Source organism: Ambystoma mexicanum, chromosome 8 (assembly GCF_040938575.1).
Source record: "Ambystoma mexicanum isolate Mex_15411 chromosome 8, UKY_AmexF1_1, whole genome shotgun sequence".
In the NCBI taxonomy this organism is placed as follows: domain Eukaryota; kingdom Metazoa; phylum Chordata; class Amphibia; order Caudata; family Ambystomatidae; genus Ambystoma; species Ambystoma mexicanum.
This window is the reverse complement of record NC_090929.1, coordinates 935831427-935852014: the sequence shown is the minus strand read 5'-3', so window position 1 is coordinate 935852014 and position 20588 is coordinate 935831427. Positions and strand designations below refer to the sequence as shown.

The window sequence follows — 20588 nt, the reverse complement described above, 5'->3', positions numbered from 1 at the left end:
GAGTACAATGTTTATTTTCTCCAGAACTTGAACCACTGCTATTGTCAGTGCTACTTCATGACCTATTATGAGTCTGTCCCAGAACATACTCTCTGAATATTTCTCATTCCCCACCCTGAACCTGCCAAACAATGAAAGTCTTTTGAACCAAATGCCTACACAGTCCAACAACACATTTTTTAGAGATTGATTAGCAGGATTGGCACAAACTCTACACAGGGCAGTTGCAGACACCCCCAAACCCCTTTTGAACACAATTTCCCCTGTTTGAACCACATTTAGGCAAATTCTCATGAAGTTCTTCTGAGTTCTCCAATCGGGGAACTTTACTACATATCTAGCTAAGAAAACCCTCATTACAGGTCAGGCGGTCCGGAAATAACAGTGGTGGTAAACCCGCCACCACTGTTAAGTCCGGACCGCCCGATCTTGAGTCCTGCAGGCGGGAGGTGGCATTCCCGCCAGGTCTGACCTGGTGGGTTTAACACCGCCTGCCTGCAGTCGTACGTGGAAACACCAACACCATCACAAGATGGTGCCGATGTTTCCACTTCCCCATTCCCATTGAGACCTATGGGACTCAAAGGGAATGGGGATTTACCAAATTCCGCCTCCGGAATTCCCGGGACACTAGGGTCGTAATGCCCTGGTAATTCCGGGAGTCATGGAGGCGGAATGGTAATACGAGTCCGGCGGTAACCAAGCCGGAAAAAACGTCTGGTTACCACCGGACTCGTAAGGAGGCCCTCTGTCTCTTATCTACTTTTTGAAACAGATTGACTGGAACCAACAATCACATGTTGTCAATCATTTCTATCCAGACCTTCTCTTCCAGGGCTTTCTTTGCTTTTCCAGGGTTGTCAATCAGAGTTTCACAGTTTGTGTTAGCCCAAGCCAACCCTTCTTTGACCTTTGCTTCTAGTCCAGAAAGAGTAGTGGAGCTATGAGTGCCCAGATGATGTTTAATGTCTGAGTACAATGTGTACTTCTGGGCTGTGATGATCAAACGGAGGAGAAAACTTAATTTCCAGCCCACCATCTTCAGTGAGCGAATGCCAAGTTCAATTCTCACACTGGCCATGGGGAGACTCAGGGGGAGACCTAGAACCTTTTTCCAGATTAGGCCCTCTAGCCTCTGCCAATTCACATTCCAAAGGAAAGGCTTAGCTTTGTGTCCATACAACAATACGGGGACCACCTTGTCTGAATAGAATTTAATCAAAGGAAGAATCGAGAACTTATAGAACTTTACTAGTATCTTTTTTCATCTGGGGAACTAGCTGTATCAGCATATTCCTGATTTCAGTTTCTGCTTTAGAGATAGATGGAGAAGCATAAACTTTATAACCCAGATAGGTCACCTCTTCGACTCATGGTACTGGCTGACCCCCCCTACAACCATTGTGCAAACGTCACCCTTTGTGTGGATGTCTAGTGGCACAGCGAGTAGAGTGCTCGCTTTGACATCCGTGCAGAGCCTGCTAACGCAGGTTCGAATCCCGGCGGGGCCAAACTCAGCCTTTCATCCTTCCGAGGTCGACAAATGAGCACCACACACCGTGGGTAATAATAAGCAGCGCTCAGATACCTGAGGGTTCGTAGCGCTATATAAATGCCAAATTATTATTATTATTATTAAAAACCACAATCGTAGATTTCTTGGGGTTATTTGCAAGGCCGTTTCCTTTTCAAAGCCGTCTATTCTAGTTACCAGCCGCTGTAACCCAACTGCGGTGTGGTCTAATAGGACCACATCATCGGCATAAGCCAGCCAGTGAATCTTGGAGCCATTGATCACCAGACTGGCTAGTGCCGAAGGCACCAGAAACTCTCACAGGTCTGCCAGATATAGAATGAAAAACAGTGGAGCCCCCAGACAACCCTGGCGGACACCTCTCTCCACCCTAATAGGATCTGAGAGGTGCCCATCCTGATCTAACCTAACTCTGATTGTTGTATCTTTGTGGAACTCAACCAACATTGCCAAATGTCCTTCCGGATTGCCCCACCGCCTGAGTTTTGACCATAGCCTGTTTCGGTCGACTTGGTCGAACGCCCTCAAGAAATCAACCCAAGCCCCATACAGTTGTATTTCACCCCTGTGCCCTGTTTTCTCACTCAGGACGCTCAACACCAAACCGTTTGAAGCCATAGAAAGGCTCTGTCTAAAGCCTGTTTGATGTTTGGGCACGATCCCTGCTTCCTTAACCCAATCCTCCAATTCACCGAGAAGGATCTTCTTGAATAGCTTGCTCTCGATGTCCAACAGGGTGATTGGACGATAATATATAGGTACGGGCCGATCTCACCACTTGAACAGCGGAATGATAGTTGCCGTCTTCCATGAAGCAGGGAACCTTTTCCTTACCAAGATGTCCCCGAAAAGCCAGAAAAGGTTTGGGTTGTTTTTTCAAAACCTGATAAGTTAAGCCATTAGGTCCAGCAGCCCCTGAGGAAGAAGACCTAGAAATTAGGTCTCTCAAGCTCTGTTCGTCCAACGAGAGGTACCATTCAACATCCCTCTCCAATTGGAAAGTGGATTTAATTGGGTTCTTGACCGCACCAGACAAATAATCCACCCACCCACTTTCTGTCACCAAGGTACACTGACTACTATGAGCCTTTCCCTCCAATTGATTAAGCCCTGCCCAGAAGTTCTGAGAATCCTGATTGTTAATTAATTTTAACATCAGTTCCCCATCCTGTTAGAGACGGAACATTTTCCTATCCACTGACCATTGTTTATATTGTGAGGATAGATGTCTAAGTTCCCTCCTTTAGTCTTCATCACTCAAGGCAAATTTTTTAAGCTGTCTTATTTTTTGTGCCTGTAGTTTTTGGGCCTGCCTTGTTTCTTCGTCGAAGGTATGGTGATGCACCTGCTGGTTTCCCCCTCCACCCACACTTGGAGGGAATGAGGACCAAATAAATCTGACAAATTCTTCGGTACAACAATTCTCCTGCTGAATGATGTCTGGAATTGCCATCAGGTTGCTATTGAGGATTTCCCCATCTCTCTTATATTTGCGAAGACAGACTTTCCCCTTCCAGTTCACAAGGGACTGTTTTTGGCTATCCAGCAACCTGACCACAATATCAGCAAAAGACAGGTCACTTCCCCCCTCAGGCCTGATGTTCAAGGAAACCCCTCATGTCAACAATTGTGATGACATAAAGACATAAAGATATAAACCAAAGTCGAGGTAGACTTGGCTCCATGCCAGGTCGGATGGGGGGGATATCCTCTGGGATTGACCCATTTGTGACCTTTAATCCCCAACCCGCAAGGAACTCCACCCACTACTTCACTCTTCTGAGATTCTCAGCGAGCATGTATTTGCGAATTTCTGCAACAATGAACACATTGGGAGTTCAGATCCCCAGCCAGTATAATCCATGCTCCCTCGTGTGCCAGTTTAAGGACCTCCAGGAGTTTCAACAAAACCTCTAATAAATCCTGTAGGTTGGAGCACGCAGGGTTCCAATACACATTAATGAAAATAATTACCAAATGTGAATTTTGTTGTTTCAAGCTTAATCTGCAGGCTTGGATACCCAATTTGTTATTACAAATTTCACTTGAGACCCCAATCGAGGCATTTTTAAATGCCATCAATAAGCCGCCTGAAGGTCTAGCCTTGGCATTTTGCAGTGCAGGTTGGGTATATATTGAATAGCCTTTGACTGCTATTGGATTCACCAACCACGTTTCTTGCAAAAGCAAGACGTCTACTTCATGAAAAATCCACTCTTTTGTTTTTTTTGATGTAAAGGTATTTGGACCCCGCTGGTTCCAGCACAATAAAGACAAATCTGACTGCCTAAAGGGACTGCATTCCCACCCTAATTTCTGCAGCACATGCGCTAGAATCTCAGGGAGAAGAGACAAGGCATTGTCCTGGGGATTCATTCCATTTGCGCTTTGGTTTCTCAGGGAATCGACTGGACTTGCGTTGTTACCAGAGGCCTCCCTTGCCCTGGATGTCCATCTTTGGGCTGAGGATGTCTTTGTCAAGATTTCCAGTGGTGGTTTAGTGGAGACCAAAATCCGATGTCTTATCAGATCTTTTGAGGCCCCTAGTATAGCCTCTTGGCCTTCTCGCGAGGTGGGGCCTATCTCCACCAAGAATGGGTTCTGACGATAGGGAAACTTTACCGATTCAATATCCTGAGTATCTAAAAGATACAAATGTGTGACTTTTTTAAAGTATGAAAGAATTACCCCTCTGCTCAGGGACTTGTAGTTACTGTTCTTAAACTTTGAGGCAGATGTTGAACTGGTGGGATTGGCGGAATGGCGAGTCCCCCCATTTCTGAGGACTTTCCTCCACCGTTCACTCTGATCTCCAACACCGCTGATTTACCTTGCCCACCTTTGACTTCCTCTTGCAATGAGATAATGTTGGTTGTTTCGCTTAGCTTTTTCACGAAGATTGGGGCTATTTTTAGGCTCCCTCCATCTACTATCGGTGCTGTTTCTGCAGCAGATTACTTTTGTGTTCCCACTGAATGTTTTTTTAACAGAAAGATTGGGGCAATTTTTTGGGCAGATTTTTTTTGTCTCTCTGAGATTCGGGACACTGGCAAATTTTCTTGAATCCTTCTGCCCCATGGTTACTTCATTTGCGCCCGCTTCGACCACTGGGTTGGGCTTTCTACCATTCTCCTTCTGCTCCCAATTGTTTTGAAGGTCAATGCTGATATTAATAATTTTAATCTTTTCCTGCTGAGAGCTCTCTTTATCAGCATCTTTCATTGTTTTTCTGTTATGTCCTTTGCTTGCCCCTTGGCTTATTTTAGGATGATTGCTGCTGAACTTTTTCCTGGACAGAGGTATCGAACTTGGATCTAGCACTTCCAATGGACTAGCAGCTGGTGGGGATCTCAATTTTTTTTGAGGGGGACATTTGTGTCCCCCTTTTTCATTTTGATGATCTTTTGCTTCTTCGTTTTGACCCGTTCTTCAGTAATAAGTGACGATTCTTTGATCCTTCTCCTCCATCTTGCTTCTCTCTTCCTGACCTTCCTTTTGCATTTGGTATGGCCATTATCTGTCTCCTGCAATTCTTGCAAGGAAATGGTCGACTCCTGTGTATGGTCTTTGTCAGCGAATTGTAAGGAACCAGATTTTCCTTCAGTGGAGCTTTCAACCACTGTAGCTAGTCTTCTGAATTCCTCCAATATTGGCTGCGACAAGGGAGTACCTTCAAAGAGTGGACTGGAATCCTCTATTTCTTCTCCCTCTCATGCTACATCTACTCCCAGGGACATAGATTGTATTTGCTTCAAAATCTCCTGGAGTAGGGCATTGTTCATCTCTTCCTCCTTCCTACGTGCGGCAAGACTCAGTTGTTGTGCTGACAGATCTAACCCTCGCTTTACTACCTCCAAACACATCTTCTTCATATCAGTGTCAAACTCTTGTCTTGCGTCTAGTGACAGGGAGAATTCTATTTGATCACTGTTAATTCCTGCCACAAAATATGAAACAGTGGTCTCTTATTGTCATGCTCTTGTGTTTTCAATACAATACCCCATTGAACATTCTGTATCTGTTTAGCTATTCCATTTTGGAGTCTGGGTGCAAGCATCTTTGCTGGGATTTTCATGTCTATGTCGATGAGAGATATTGTTCTATAACTGGAACATAAGTTAATGGGCCTCATTCCGAGGTTTGCGGTAAGTATGGGTTTTTACCGGCATGGCGGAAAGACCGAGTCCGGTCTGGTACGATGCCGCAATTTACAGGCCATTCCGACTTCGCGGGCACGAGCTTTCCGCCATGCCGGTAAATCCCCTAGCGGCATACCGCTAAAGGGCCCGTAAAACCCCTTAGCGGCATGAAGCGAGACGGTCATTACAACACCGCCACCGAAGTTCCGCTGTCCGTAATTAGCGGTGACCGTAATTAACGGTATCCGTAAATTACGGTCACCGCTAATTAACGGATACGGAAATTACGTCATCGCACAGGAACGGGAAGGAGCGCGGCGGCCATCTTTAAAAACACAATCCACTGCCATCCTCTTAATACAGTACCCAGAGGTATATTCCGACCCTCAAAAAAGCCATCAGTGACCAGTATCATGCCAAAAGCACTGAAGAAAGGTGCCGCCCGCATCAGAAAGGAGCGTTTCACGCAGGACGAGCTCCAGGTCCTGGTGGACACCCTGCACGCAAATGCTGAGACAGTATTCAGCAGCGACATGCGTAGGCCGACCATTGCCAGGAAGAAGGAGATCTGGGACTTGGTGGCACAGAGGGTGAGCGCCGTAGGGAACACCCCCCATACGACGAGGGACTGCAGGAAACGGTGGGATGACCTCCGTCTCAGGGTGCGGGCCATCCTATCGGCCAACCGAACACAGGCCCTGGAGACAGGAGGAGGCCCAGCTTCTCCAATCAAGATGATGGCCTGGGAGCAAACGTGCCCGGACATGATGGGCACTGAAGCCATAGAGGGGGTCGGCGAGATGGAGTGCGGTGCCCCGTCATCCGCAGATGGAGGTGAGTGCCATGAGTGAAGATAGTAAATGCATTCCCAATGTAAGGCACCGCCAAGGACTGGGCAAGCAGTCACAGCACGTATGGGAACCCCCCCCCCATCAAATCATGCCGTCACAAGTAAGACCCAGGCTGATGCCAGGTGCAAGGCTCCAACCCATATTGGCCAGAGCACACAAAGAGGCAGTCAATGTGAGTCAGCACAGTACTCCACCAACATGAGTGACCCAGACACCTGCATGCATTTACCGTCCACAACGCTGCAATCCCATTGTCATACCATAGGCTTGAAGAAATGCTGACCCCCAAATCATAGCTCATGCCATCTCTCTCTTCCCCCCCACAGGCAGCGGCCATGAAAGTGAGGGCCAGGAAGCCACACAGCCCTGTACCTCCAGGGGCACAGCCAGGGGACAGCGTAAACCTGCAGGAAGGAAGAAGGCACAGGCAACACCACCTGCACCAGCAACCCCCATGGAGGCTGCACAACCCACACCCCTACCCATGCCTGCAGTGCCGACGGAGACATGCCCCACGGTGCACTCAGAGGAGTCCAGTGTGGCAGGGGAGAATGCTGCCATGTGCCTCCCCGAGGAGCCAGATAGCCCGACATCAGTTCCCGTATTCGACGTGGAGGAGCCCCATGACATCGTGCACAGCCCAGACACCCCATCCTACAGTCAAGTTGCACACAGCAACTCCGGGGAGAGTGACACCCCAGGCCTCACAGGCCAAGGAGCACCACCTGCCATTCCTGGATCCACCTCCCCGGCAGAAAGCCCCGAAAGGGCTGCAGGCTCAACACCACGGCTGCCTAGCACATCTGCCACACCGGCCATGGATGGATTGCACTCCCAGCGCCTCACGGGCCTGATTGAGGACTTCATCCGGGACAACCGTGAATCCAGGTCGGAGTGGCACAATGACCTGCAGGGCCTGGGCGAAGTCATCACTGCCAACACAAACCGGCTCTGTGAGGTGCTGGGCCGGATCGCTGATGCCCTGGAGGCAGCACCCCCCAGCCCCAGTGGGAGTGCCCACCCTCACAGTGCTCCTCCACGCAGACCAGCCCTGTCCGTCGGTCAATGCGCACACTCCGCCGGCAGAACATGGATACCCCTGGCTCTGGAAGCACACAATGACCATACTGCCACACACAAGTGGCCTATGTTGCACTGATGGGACTATTGTGGGGGTGTTGTGGGGGGAGGGGAAGGGGGTGAGGGTGTGTGTGGGAGTTGGGGGGGAGGGGAAGGGGGGTGAGGGTGTGTGTGGGAGTTGGGGGGGAGGGGGAGGGGGTGAGGGTGTGTGTGGGAGTTGGGGGGGAGGGGGAAGGGGGTGAGGGTGGTGGTTTTGTTGTACACGTTCCTACATTAATGTTGAATACACTGGTTGTTAATTCCCAAAAAACAGAGTGGACATTGCTCATTTTGCTTGTGTCTTTTGATGTCGCACATTGCATGGTGTACATGTATCCCCACACCCAGTGCCCAATGTCCTCTCACCCTCACACCCTCAGCTGACTTGTGAGTCAGAAATATTGTCCAATCAATGATTGACGCACTGAACGTCCCTCCTGTGCATCGGCACCGTGCTGCTGTCCTGCCATTCCTTCCTCCTCCCCCTCATCATCATCTGGTGGTAGCAGTTCCACGTCAGGGGGCAGTGGCACGTTCCGACGGATGCACATGTTGTGTAGCATTACACATGCCATGGTGATCTTGGACACCTTCTCGTGGCTGTAGATGAGTGCCCCACCAGACCGGCTGAGGCAACGAAATCGTGCCTTCAACAGGCCGAAGGTCTGCTCTATCACCACCCGTGTACGGGTATGGGATCTATTGTAGTCCTCCTCGTGCCTGTTCTGTGGGTTGCGGACCGGGGTCATGAGCCACGGCTTTAGAGGGTAGTCAGCATCACCTGCATGGAAGTGGAAAGGAGGTAATTGTGTGTGCATTCATGGTGGAGAATTGTACTAGTCTTACATGGCCGCAGATGATTACTGGGATGAGTGTTCATCCCCCCCCTTTCCCACCCAGGTGGGGTATGCATCCCCCCCCTTTCCCACCCAGGTGGGGTATGCATCCCCCCCTTTCCCACCCAGGTGGGGTATGCATCCCCCCCTTTCACACCCAGGTGGGGTATGCATCCCCCCCCTTTCACACCCAGGTGGGGTATGCAGGCGACCTACTCACAGCCCCAAAGCACTGCCATGGCCCATTCAGGTTACTCACCAAGCAGCCAGGCACGTCGTCCGGCATGTCGCTCCATGTAGCGTGGTAGTGTTGAGTTCCGCAGGACCAAGGAGTCATGAGTTGATCCGGGGTATCGGACATTGCAATGTGTGATGGCTTTACTGGCATTACACACCATCTGGACGTTGATGGAGTGGTATTGCTTGCGGTTGCGATACGGCACCTCCATGGCATGCGGGAGCACTAATTCCACGTGGGTGCAGTCGATGGCACCTATGCAATTTGGCATGCCTGCCAGTGCATGGAAGGCAGCTTTGGTGTCATATATCTCCTGGGGAGTACGGGGTAGGGATATGTATTCCCTTGTGTGGGTGAGGAGGGCATCAAGCACTTGGTTGAGTATCCGTGAAAATATGGGCTGTGAAATGCCATGCATGTGCCCCACTGTATGCTGGTAGCTGCCTGTGGCAAGGAAGTGGAGCACAGACACTACCTTCAGTAGAGGGGGGAGGGCAGTGCTGATTTCTATGCGGCTCACTGTATCATCATGTATCATGTCCACTATGCTGGTAATGGTGTCCCAGTCAAGCCGGTACAGGGTGTGGATCTGCTCTGGTGTGAGGTTGAAGGGGGTGGCTCTGATGCGGGGGATTGGGGGCTGCCGGCGTGGTAATGGTGCCTGCACTGGTAGGGCATGCTGGGCCTGTCTCACCCTCCTTCTCCTCCTGTGTATCCTCTGTGGTGGGGGTTGTGGTTGTTGTAGTTGCTGTTGTTGTAGTTGCTGCCTTGCAAGCAGGGCCTCCAGCTCCAGGAATGCTGCTACAATTGGTATCATCTTGGTGTGGGAGGGGGTGTGGTGTGTGGGTGTGCTCCTTTTGTGCTGTGCCAGACTCCATTGCCTCCACCTGTGCTGATTGAGTGCACCTGTTCCTCTTGGAAACACTGCTCAGGGTCCTTAACACCTTCTCGGCGATGCCGGTATTTACTCCATGGCGGTAAGGTACTTTGCGGTCTTGTGGAGGCCGTTTTTTCCATGTCCACTTTACTTGGGATCAGCTCCGGTTTACGCCATGCCGCTAATTACGGCATGGCGTGTCGGGCGCGCTCCACTAGACCGCTATTTACGGCATCGTACTTTACGACGCCGTAAATAACGGTCTGGTGCGTCAGAATGGGCCGTAACGGGAAACGATGCCGGTATTCCTTTACCGGCATCATTTTTCCCTTACCACCCAACTCGGAATGAGGCCCAATGTCTTCTTCCAATTTTGGGATAACAGTGATAATCACTTAGTTGCATTTCAATCTAGCCATACTTTACAATTAAAACTCATGAAACAAATCCTTTGGCACTGGTATAATTACTCACCTTCAAATGTTTTAAAATATTCATGTGGGATCCCATCTAGTCCTGTAGGTTTGTTTGTTGTTTATTGGTAGGTCATAATGGCTTTACCAAATTACTCTGAAGTGATTGGGGATATTAGAAAATGCCTGTCCCTCTCATCTAGTATGGACATTTGTATATAGTCTAAACAGTAATTTCCTCTGATGTCAGGCACCTGGAGACCCGCTCATGCATACAGGGATTTGTAAAAGTATTGTTAATCTTAGTCGGATAAAAGTGTAACAATCAATCGTTTTGCCCTGAATGTGGTAATTACCATCCTTGCTTCTTTTTGACAGTTATCCATTGCCAAAGTCACCCTGCTTTCTTCCATTGCTCATATTGCTGTTGTCGCAAATGAGGGACCATATATTCTGCTTCTTTTCTTTGTGTGTAGAATAGTAAGCTCAAATGTGTCTGTAGCTTTTCTAGGTATATTTTACCAGGGCTTGTGATAGATCCCTTGAATGTCAATGTCATATTTGCAATTTTCTGGGGGTTTCTGAAGCTTATGATTTTTTTCAGGAGGCCTTTTGGAACATGTATACCCCGGTGAATGCCTTAGCCTGCTGCCCAAATAATGCCTTTCCTGGTAACTGAGTGAGATTTGGGGATGAAATATTCTTCTAATACTTTACACTCACATTCATATGGCAATTGTTTTTAATAGAGAATGGTATGTTTAGAGTTAGCACTATTGGTGAATGATAGGAAATACCAGTGGACTGTACATCGCAAACATCAGCCCCAGGAAGAAGCATCAGAGATTTTATGAAGCAACTAATTCTAGTAAGTGTACCATCTACACTGGGTGAGAATGTGCAGTCTCTGGTCATTGGATGAAACAATGTTCTACTAATTCATTATCTCTGTGTATCTTTCAAACGCTTTACATTTTCTTGATTTGTGAGAAGTTTGGGTTACACGGTCTATCTATAATGAGATGAGTGGTGATGTCCTGGTCATTGCCTATGAATATTCCTGTGCAAGACATTTATGACTCTATTTATGTAAAGTAAAAACTGTCTTATCAGTATTGGGCATGAAGGCAGAGCAAATGAATACTCTATGTGACCCATTATGTCATTTGATATAGCCCAACTACCCTCTTCATCCAACCAATTTTTAGCAATTCAGCAATGCATTCTGTTACAAATTAAGATATCCATTTCAAATGTCTTCCAGCCTGGTAGGGGGATAAGACATACCTTCCAAACACATTGCATTTTCAATGTCTCTTCTTCCTCGGGATTAAGGGGCATCTCCTATAGGAGTACTTGGTCTGGGCGCCGGGAGCCGAGATATTGCAGAGCTTTGCATTCTTTGGAATCTATTTGTCTGCTAACATTCAAAGATATCCTTTTGTAACACTGATTTGACTTCTTTTCAACTTTATTGACAATAGCCATTCAATATTATAGAAAGAGGGTTTGAGAACCATAGGTTGGTGCATAGCATATAGCTGTTTCAACTGCCTTTCTGTGTAATGTAAAGTGACCATCAGCGGAGAGACAAACAGCACATTCAAAAACATTGTGCCACATTATAATCATTGGAAAATAACCTAGTGGCCCGACTTTGGCTAATGCGAGCAGAATTATGCAGCGACCAATTAACACATTTCATACTAAATGCTTCCCATACCATTATGTAATCTTGCAAATGTCTGTCCTTTGCTTCATCAGAGTGTGACTGAACACCTGTTTGTGTAACCGTTTATTTCAATATTCCTAGCATAGTCCACATTATTAACAAATGATGGCTAGATTAAATTGTCTATGAAGAAAGAATTACAAATCAGCATCATATGTCATTTTATAGGACAAGATATAACTGTGGAATTCATACCTGACCTATAAATGATAACGGGGAAGTGCCAAAATCACCTGTCATCTTCATAGTATCATCTGAATATCAGAGTTTAACAGTCATTCTTAAATAATGGTGTCAGTTCTCCATGCCCTTGATAGGGGACCTGAATTGTTTTATCCAGTGCTGTGCTGTATCCTGAGCAGGCTTCTCCTTTTCTTCTGGGTTCCATCATCCCTGGGCTTGGTTGAGTTAGACTTCAGATAAAAGAACCTGCTCCGTCGATCTTCCCTAGTTGGTTGATCCTTTGTGCGCGTCAGAGAAGTATTCCCGGGCACTATTTTTGTGGTGTGCATCTCTTGGAAAGCTGCACAGACTGAAATAATTAATTTCTCCCTCCATCTGGATCTGTTATGAGGATTCTAGCACGATCTAGTAAACCATGTTGAATGTTAGAGTTTCCTAATTCTGTTATGAGCTCTAGACATTTTATTTTTCTCCATTTCAGCAATATCTATTTGGAAAAGTGTACTGAAACAAATATTTTGTCACCCTGATATAGAGGAGTAGATGTTCTTCTTAACCCTTTACAAGACTGACATGTTGATATCTGAGAAGGCTTATGATAAGAGCTCTGGGGCCAGGGTAGCTTGAAACATCTCTGAATCAAAGATGGGCTCATTGTAATCCATACGGAGAAAGAAAGGAGACTTTGAGAACATTTTGGCTTATAGTCTTCATGAATCCTGTGATGTCACAACCATTGCTTCTGGTAGGCCAAAGAAATGGATATCATCCCACTGATTTATGCCTTCCGCATCCATACGAGCTGGTTCATGTTCCTGATCTCTACTAAACGCTCACCTGTAAATATCAAAGGTCCTCCAATTGGTCCTCTGTGGAGGATATACGCTCCTCAGCATCCTACACTCTTGCTGTTATTAATTTATTGTGGGGCAGATTTTTAAAAATTCATCATGAATAACTGATATTCGATTGTGCAGATAGTGAATAGAGTGATTTATGCATATAAGTGTTGTTTAGATAGAGCTGGCGATTTTTTTTTTCGTGCCATATTCAGTATCTTGCCGTGTTTTCAATGTGTGGCCGAGTTATAGGAGTCAGGGAATTTGGAAATAATATTTCAGTCCTAAAATCTGCTTCACTGAGTCAACGCACTGGGCCTCATTACAAGTCCCCCGGTATGGAAATAACGGTGGCGGTAAACCCGCCGCCACCGTTGTTTCCATACTGGGTGATCTCGAGTCCTGCAGGTGGAGGTGTCATTCCCACCAGGTCTGACCTGGTGGGTTTAACACTGCACGCCTGCAGGCGGACGTGGAAACACCGGCACCATCACGAGATGGTGCCGGTGTTTCCATGGTTCCCATTCCCAGGGAATGGGGATTTACCGAATTCCGCCTCCGGAATTCCCGGGTCACGTGACTCGGGGTTGTAATGCCCCGGTAATTCGAGGAATCACGGAGGTGGAATGGTAATACGAGTCCAGCGGTAACCGAGCCAGAAAAACTGGCAGGTTACCGCCGGACTCGTAATGAGGCCCACTGTCTCAGAAATTAGTGTTGTTCCTACTAGTGTATTGCCACAGTCCAATGCTCAGGCTTATGGTGTAGCTGAAGTCTCCATATAATTGAGGTCAATATCTTGACCATAATATTCTGAGACAATGAAGAACTCTCTCTCTCTCAAGGACCTAATAGTAGTCCAGGATAGTAGAGGTTTTTAAAACAGTGCCCTTTTGAAACTGTAATCCTTGTGTCACTGCATAATATAGCTCTAAAATGTGACTCTGAGGGATCTATTGTGGGCACTTTTTTTTCTGTATTTGAATTTAATTGGATTCTGTGTTCTGAAAGCATGTGCTTTTTACTGATGTCCAGTAAAAGAATAATAAAACAGAGGATTCGCCTTCCAACGGGGGTTATATTTAAAACATGATAGCTATATATGGCTATGCAAGTCTGGACCCGAGCTGTGACATATGATAACGTACCTGCAGGGCCATATTTGCTGTGAGTTTCCTCACATTTTGGCTGAAAGGACATTACAAATTGTTCTTGGCATTCGTTCACAAATGTCAATTCCCGTTTTTAAGAAGCCTATTCCACAACGTACCTGTTTGCATAATATAATGTTAGCTCCTTCTTTTTTTATATCTGCTTGTATTTTGAATATGTTTGAGTTACAGAATATGTACTGTTTGGGGACTGAATTGAAACATATGTACATTATTTTAATACTGTACATACATTTTGTAACGTTTTCTAGGAAACTAAACACATAAATAAATAAATAAATAAATAAATAAATAAATAAATAAATAAATAAATAAATACTCAATGTTCTTAAGCTTCACCACTTAGAGAAAGGTCAGCATCAAAGTATGAGCCAATAATGACAGTCCCTTCACATTCTATGATGTGCCATGCATATGGTGGCAATATGTGGATGAGTACGTCTAGCGTGGGCATATGATGTACGTATCTGGGCGTATTAGGGTGCTGGTGTTATATAACAATGGCAGCACATTTCAGGGATGTCAATCTGGAAAACATGATAGACACACTCACGCGTTACTTGAACATTTACAGCAGAATCTATGAAATGGAGGTGGGGGTCTGTTTATAATGTGCTTACCATTGCACCTGGCTTGCGGCTTGGATGAGCAGGTGCAGGGCAAACCCAGGTCAAAAAGGATGACTTTAGAGACCATCCTGGAGTCATCCGATGATCATCGAACTACATTAGAAGTCATTCCCACATCATCAGAAGTCATCATGCTGTTAAAGTCATCAGCAAATGTCTCAGAATGGTGGGTGATGATTTGGGGATGAGCTTAGGATGACTTGCTGATGATGCTAAGATCATCCCTATTTTAGCAAACTCTTTGTTCCTGATGATTTTAGGATGACTTGCCGATTACTTCAAGAGCATCACCATGATGATTTGGGGATGAGCTTAGGATGACTTGCTGATGATGCTAACATCATCCCTATTTTAGAAAACTCTTTGTTCCTGATGATTTTAGGATGACTTGCCGATTACTTCAAGAGCATCACCATGATGATTTGGGGATGATTCTGGGATGACCTGCCGATTACTTCAAGAGCATCGACAGGTTTGCCCCGGTGATTCTGGGATGACCTGCTGATTACTTGACAAGCATGTTTGTCCCTGATGGTTTGGGGATGATTCTGGGATGACCTACTGTCAAGAGCATCGTCATGAAACATGTTTGTTCTTGATGATTTGGGGATGGCTTACTGATTAATCACAGAGTTTGTAGGATGATTTGCGGTCTAATATGGATAGTCTTTCAGCTTTTGCTTAATTGCACTTGTGCTGAATGATTTTTTAATGCTTTGCTAAGCACATCTGTTTGGCATTAGTTTTAATTGCATGTAAAAAGCATAATATGGATATGATCATTTAAATTGCAACACCCAATGTAAAAGTGCTGAACCATTGACCAGGAATCACACTTAAAAAGCATACATGCCACAGAAATAGTTTCTTGCAGTAATAAGTGACTAACGCATAAGTATGGGAATTCACCGCTAAGTACATTCTATAGTCAAAAATAGTCATTTTAATTAGTCATCATGCACCCTTCCAAACCAAATCCATGTGATTCAAGACACATATTGGTAGAACTTGCCATGGAGCCCAAATTAAGCCACAATTATCCAACCTTAACATTTGTTAGACAGTAATCAGTGCACTCATTTTACATTGGTGCCTATCACGCAATGACTACTGTTCTGCATGAGTACAGCGAGGAGTACGGTCTAAAATGATTACTCAGGCCCCACACTACTACAAACTTGGAGTGATCCCAATCATATGTTTGAATAAGGCTTCGACTGGCAGTCTATACACTTCCCGAAGACAATGTGAGCTGGCAAGATAAGCGGCTGAAACAGGATTACTTAAATGATTCCAAAATGAAATCATGTCCAACCAAAATTTTTCCAAAAAAGAAAAATTGCATATATAGCGCTATTCTTTCACTTCTGCCAAAAATTCAATTACTTCAGTACAAGTTATGTGAAATGTTTTCACTGGACATAAAAAGTCAAGCTTATCATATATGAATGATAATAGACTCACTTTGTCATATTGCCCAATCCACATTCATACTGCCCTGTCTATGTACATACAGGAAGTACATCAAAGCTCCTGGTATGTAGATAAAGTGTGTCCTCCATTCTGCTGGTAACCACAAGCAAAGTCTCTCAAGTTAAACTGACTCACCAAATGTCAACCACCACAAGTACAAAAGAAAAGATTGCCCACACAATATAGTTTGGTTAAAAATATAGTCTTTATATAAACGTTTAGATATAAATTAATCTCAACATTACAGGTGAGTACATTATTTCATATGAACACCCCATTATGTATAGGAGCTAACACAGGGTCTCCAGAAAATATGCACTTACCAGACCTGGTTCACCAGGTCTGCCACTTAATGATATAGACCACTAACCATAACATCTCAACAGAAAGGTGCAATTAGTCTACCAGGCCCTTCCCTTACACATAGAAGGAAAAGACAGGTATGCAGACCACACTCAAAAGGTGACAAAGGAAATTTAAGATGGATTCACCGGCCCCCAAAAGCTGGTCACACATGTCCCCAACACATATTTGGCCCTAGGGAACAAGTAAGGGAAACACACAGTAAAAATACTAGCAGCACTTAATGGAAGAAGGGGTTGAGTGGTGAATGACCAGCTAAACTAGAGAACCCATCCCACAGGTGAGTTTAGACAGCTGTTTAGGAATTCCCAGTTTAGGGTTATGGATTCAAGTTGCTAGCAATGGGCCCATTGGGGTTGTATAAACATTTCTAAAAGTAGCCCCCTCTAGCTACAAAAGTAAGCAAAGTGTTTCTCGGGGCTTCCTTGAAGCCTAAAAGATGCACTTCCAGCATGTGTTTGAATGTAGGAAACCAGTTATGTTCAATCCAATTCAAAACAATTTGGCATTTCAGATATAAAAGTTTCATTTTCAACTTTGATGAAAAAACATACCTTTTGTATTACTGGTATGTGGATGGCTAATGTGCTTTTCTCTTCGACTACCAAATGAACTGGGTCTTTCATATCATAAGACTGACACACAAGTGGAATAACGAGTGCCAAATTGGTGAACGCATTTGCTTCTCTACACTGTATGAATCTACTGACCCTACCATAGGCATGCAATCCACCCTCGTTCACATATTTGATCACACTTTGATCTCTCCTCTGAATACGAGTGTAATTTGAACTGTAAACAAGAAGATTATTTTTCTCCATAAATATCTTGTTACATGATACAACGCCAGAGTCAGTGATTTGGGCAATCCGAGTCACTGCTACATATTCATCTTCAGATAAAGTGTAAGGGTTTGTCGACCCAACACTGTAAACACCATTTTCAATGTTCACATACTATTATGTAAGCTCATCATACTTTGGTAGAACTCTGCCTCATCACTACCACTTAACAAATATTTTTCTTTCAGAACTGGGATCACCTGTATCATACTTATGGCATCGAGAATCTGTGTTTCTACACCTGTAGTACCATGAAAATGCTGCAAAATGAAACCATTGAGATCTTCAAAAACAAAACAGTTAGCTGTAAATAGAGGTCCTGTTGCTCGAACGCTGTCTACTAAATGTACTAACTGATGAACATTCATGGTCATAAATCGTTTTTCATATAACTCTGTGAAGAGTTGCACAAATAGAAATAAACTTTGTTCAGCTATATGTAAATCTTCCTGGTTAATGTTTTCACTTAAAAGTTTGTGGATTGCTTTCGAAAGAATACAAAAGTGCAAGTAGTGTTCCTTATGTAGAACATTTTTAAGGACTGGTATTCCCCAAAAAAGTAGAAAGTTCCTAAATTCTGAAGACTTCCAGTACAATAGTTCATCAATAGACCTTGGTACTCTACTTACATCTAAAGTCGGTTTTATCCTTCGCAAATAACCATTTACTATTGTTACTTTTTCATAATAGGAGTATGAACAATGCTTGTAATCTTTTGTAAACCAGACTGTCAGCAATAATTTCATAATGCCTCCACATACGCCATGCATGTAATCAATCACAAATCCTTTGGTTATACAAAAGTACTTCAGGAACATAAACCACGTTGGTCCTTTAATTCCTCTCACAGTGTAACTAGACTGCCCAGTCTTAATGTTGTCTATAACATGCTTTACATCCTCTGTAATTGTATCAAGTGTCCTTGGTGGTCCTTTAGGGCCTTCATCATTATAAGGAAATACCCAACAGTGCCCTTTGCCCGTAACTGTGCTTTCACCCTCTTGAAGGCAATGCCAGCAGCCAAACTTTCCATTGAACTGAGTGCTATTTGACACTAGACAGCGTGCAGGTAAATCACAGGTAACTGTGAGAAGTGTAGCATGACACGTGAAGCTGGAATTGTTGTGGTCATTAAATACAACACCATCTTCAAGTTGTGCAAGGTCAGCATACAATGGCTTTAAGAAAGACCACATTATTGGCTTTTTTGAGGACACCCATATGCCATACAATAACACATTTTCTCGAAGTTTCCTTTGGGAAATGGGCAGCTCATTAACAATCAAGTACACTGGCCACATTGATACTTTGGAACTTTTAAATACAGGAACGCCATCTGTGTTCATAGCAAATGATAGACTATTTGGGTCGTTTAGAAAGCCCCTCTCAAACAAATCCAAATAAAGTTCCCCATCATAAACATCTTTCATTTCATGTTTTTCTTTCTGCATATAGTGATGAAATCGATAGTTTCGCACATTTTCTGTAAAGCCTTTTCGACTAAACATGATTTGTAACTGGGCAATCAGACTATGTTGGATAAAATAGGAGATTGAATCATTTGGTGTCAAATCTTTTAAACAATGAGTATTAGGGCAAGTCTGCGTATTCTTGTCAACATGTGTATAGCAAGTTGCACAGTAGTAATTAATAATGGGGGCTTTAACAAAACCCTTTATGTATTTTTGAAGATGATACATTGTTCGTATCATTCTGTTACTGGGTGGAAGAAGTAGGTAAATAAGATTAAGCATGTAGTTAGCAGCTTCATCACTCAAACGAAAACGAATCATAAAGCAACAAACTAGTAGAACAACCACTCCCAAACACCTGGTTGACCCTTCAAACATAGGTTGTTTTTCATCTGAGGGTAGCGTTTCATCAGCTTGTACTTGAACTTCTTCATAATCATTTTGAATGGTGTATCCAATTTGATCGGCAAGTACCTGCAAACCAGAACTATGCTCAGAATCATGACCAGAATCATGAACATGCCCATTCATTTCACCCATCAGGGTGCCACATAACTCATTCCACATAGTGTCAGTCATGTCTTCATCTGCTTGTGGTGTAGAATCTGGTAAGGTTGTACAGTCACTCTCGTCCATTTCCTCAGAGACACTAATGGGAGCTGTGTGTGTGCTTCTACCAATGATGTTCTCTTCAATTTGGGTGTGCTGCTCTTCACAGTATGCGGTAGAAGGATCTGCAATGCAATGCAATGCAATAGCGGGTCACTCACAGGACAAATTGATTAATTCAACTAGTAAAAATTGGGTTGTGCATAGGTATAAATAGAAATAGTAAACTTGTGTTATTTGTATGAGAATCAGCTAGCATCAGTTTAAATTAGTTTATCAATTCAGATCATTTATTATAAGTGGACCAAGGAGTAAGCGTTACAGACTACCAATAGCTGTTTGTGTGCAGTGAGTTTTTTAACTGAATGTATCAATAACAGTGTTTTGTGGTTATGTGCAATAAAATACTATAACATACATTTGGAATGGTTATAATGTACCTAGGAAGAAAAGGTCATCTGCTCTATTAAAAGTCTTGGCATGGTCTTCTATCGCCTTCTTGGATGTTCCACATAGAGTGTTTGAAGAATCAGTTTCTACGATGAAATGTTCCTTCTGCAGCCACACATAAAACCAGTATTAGAATTGCATAATTGTCATACAGGTCTTGCTTTAAGAGCCAGAGAGTGTAAAGTATGAATGCACAGAATAGAGAAAACAAATGACATGTAATGAAAGCAGACTTAATTTCCCAACTTTAGAGGTAGTCAGGCGGTTAGAGGTAGTCTGGTTGTTAGTGACCAAGCCGAATACAGGAGTTTATTTTTGGTGCACTTTCACCCCTTTTTGTTTTAGAAATATTTGCTTGTTTTTAGGAAGAATGTATTTTTGGGGAGTAAAAGCATGTAGGAGACCTCTTATCGGTAGAGTTGCATTGAACGTTAATATATTTTACCAGTGCAATCCATTTTTTGTAAGGTCCTCGTTTCTTTCCTTTTCCTCGAGGGGGCCTTTCATCCATTTCCATTTGTATGGCTGTGTTGGTTGACAGAAATACCCTAACCAGATTATACAAGCAATTAAAAGATAGTCAAATAATTAAGATAACAGAACAGAATACAGGTGGCAAAAGGGGTGCCCTGCGTATTCATGGATACCAAGGTGCATTTTTAGCCGTCTAAAATGTTGGGCTAAAATGAAAGCCATGAGGCCTAAACATAGCATGCACCCCCTGGGTGAGAATCCTTTGGCATCCCAGTCAAAAACAAGCACCCAGCACCCTCAAAATCCCCATTGTGGCAAGGGTAAAGCTTGAGACTATGTTGGG

At 44.3% G+C, this 20588-nt stretch overlaps 1 protein-coding gene across 1 annotated transcript; it reads right to left on the bottom strand.

Moving 5' to 3' along the window:
• Positions 1-793: 793 nt before the first annotated feature.
• On the bottom strand, positions 794-20315 carry LOC138472884 (uncharacterized). The gene is made up of 5 exons (XM_069611284.1): positions 20217-20315; positions 19762-19876; positions 17870-19446; positions 17377-17500; positions 794-993 (listed from the first exon to the last, which is right to left on the bottom strand). The coding sequence occupies exons 1-5, from the start codon at positions 20286-20288 to the stop codon at positions 794-796; spliced, it is 2088 nt and encodes a 695-aa protein (XP_069467385.1). The 5' UTR covers positions 20289-20315.
• Positions 20316-20588: the final 273 nt, after the last annotated feature.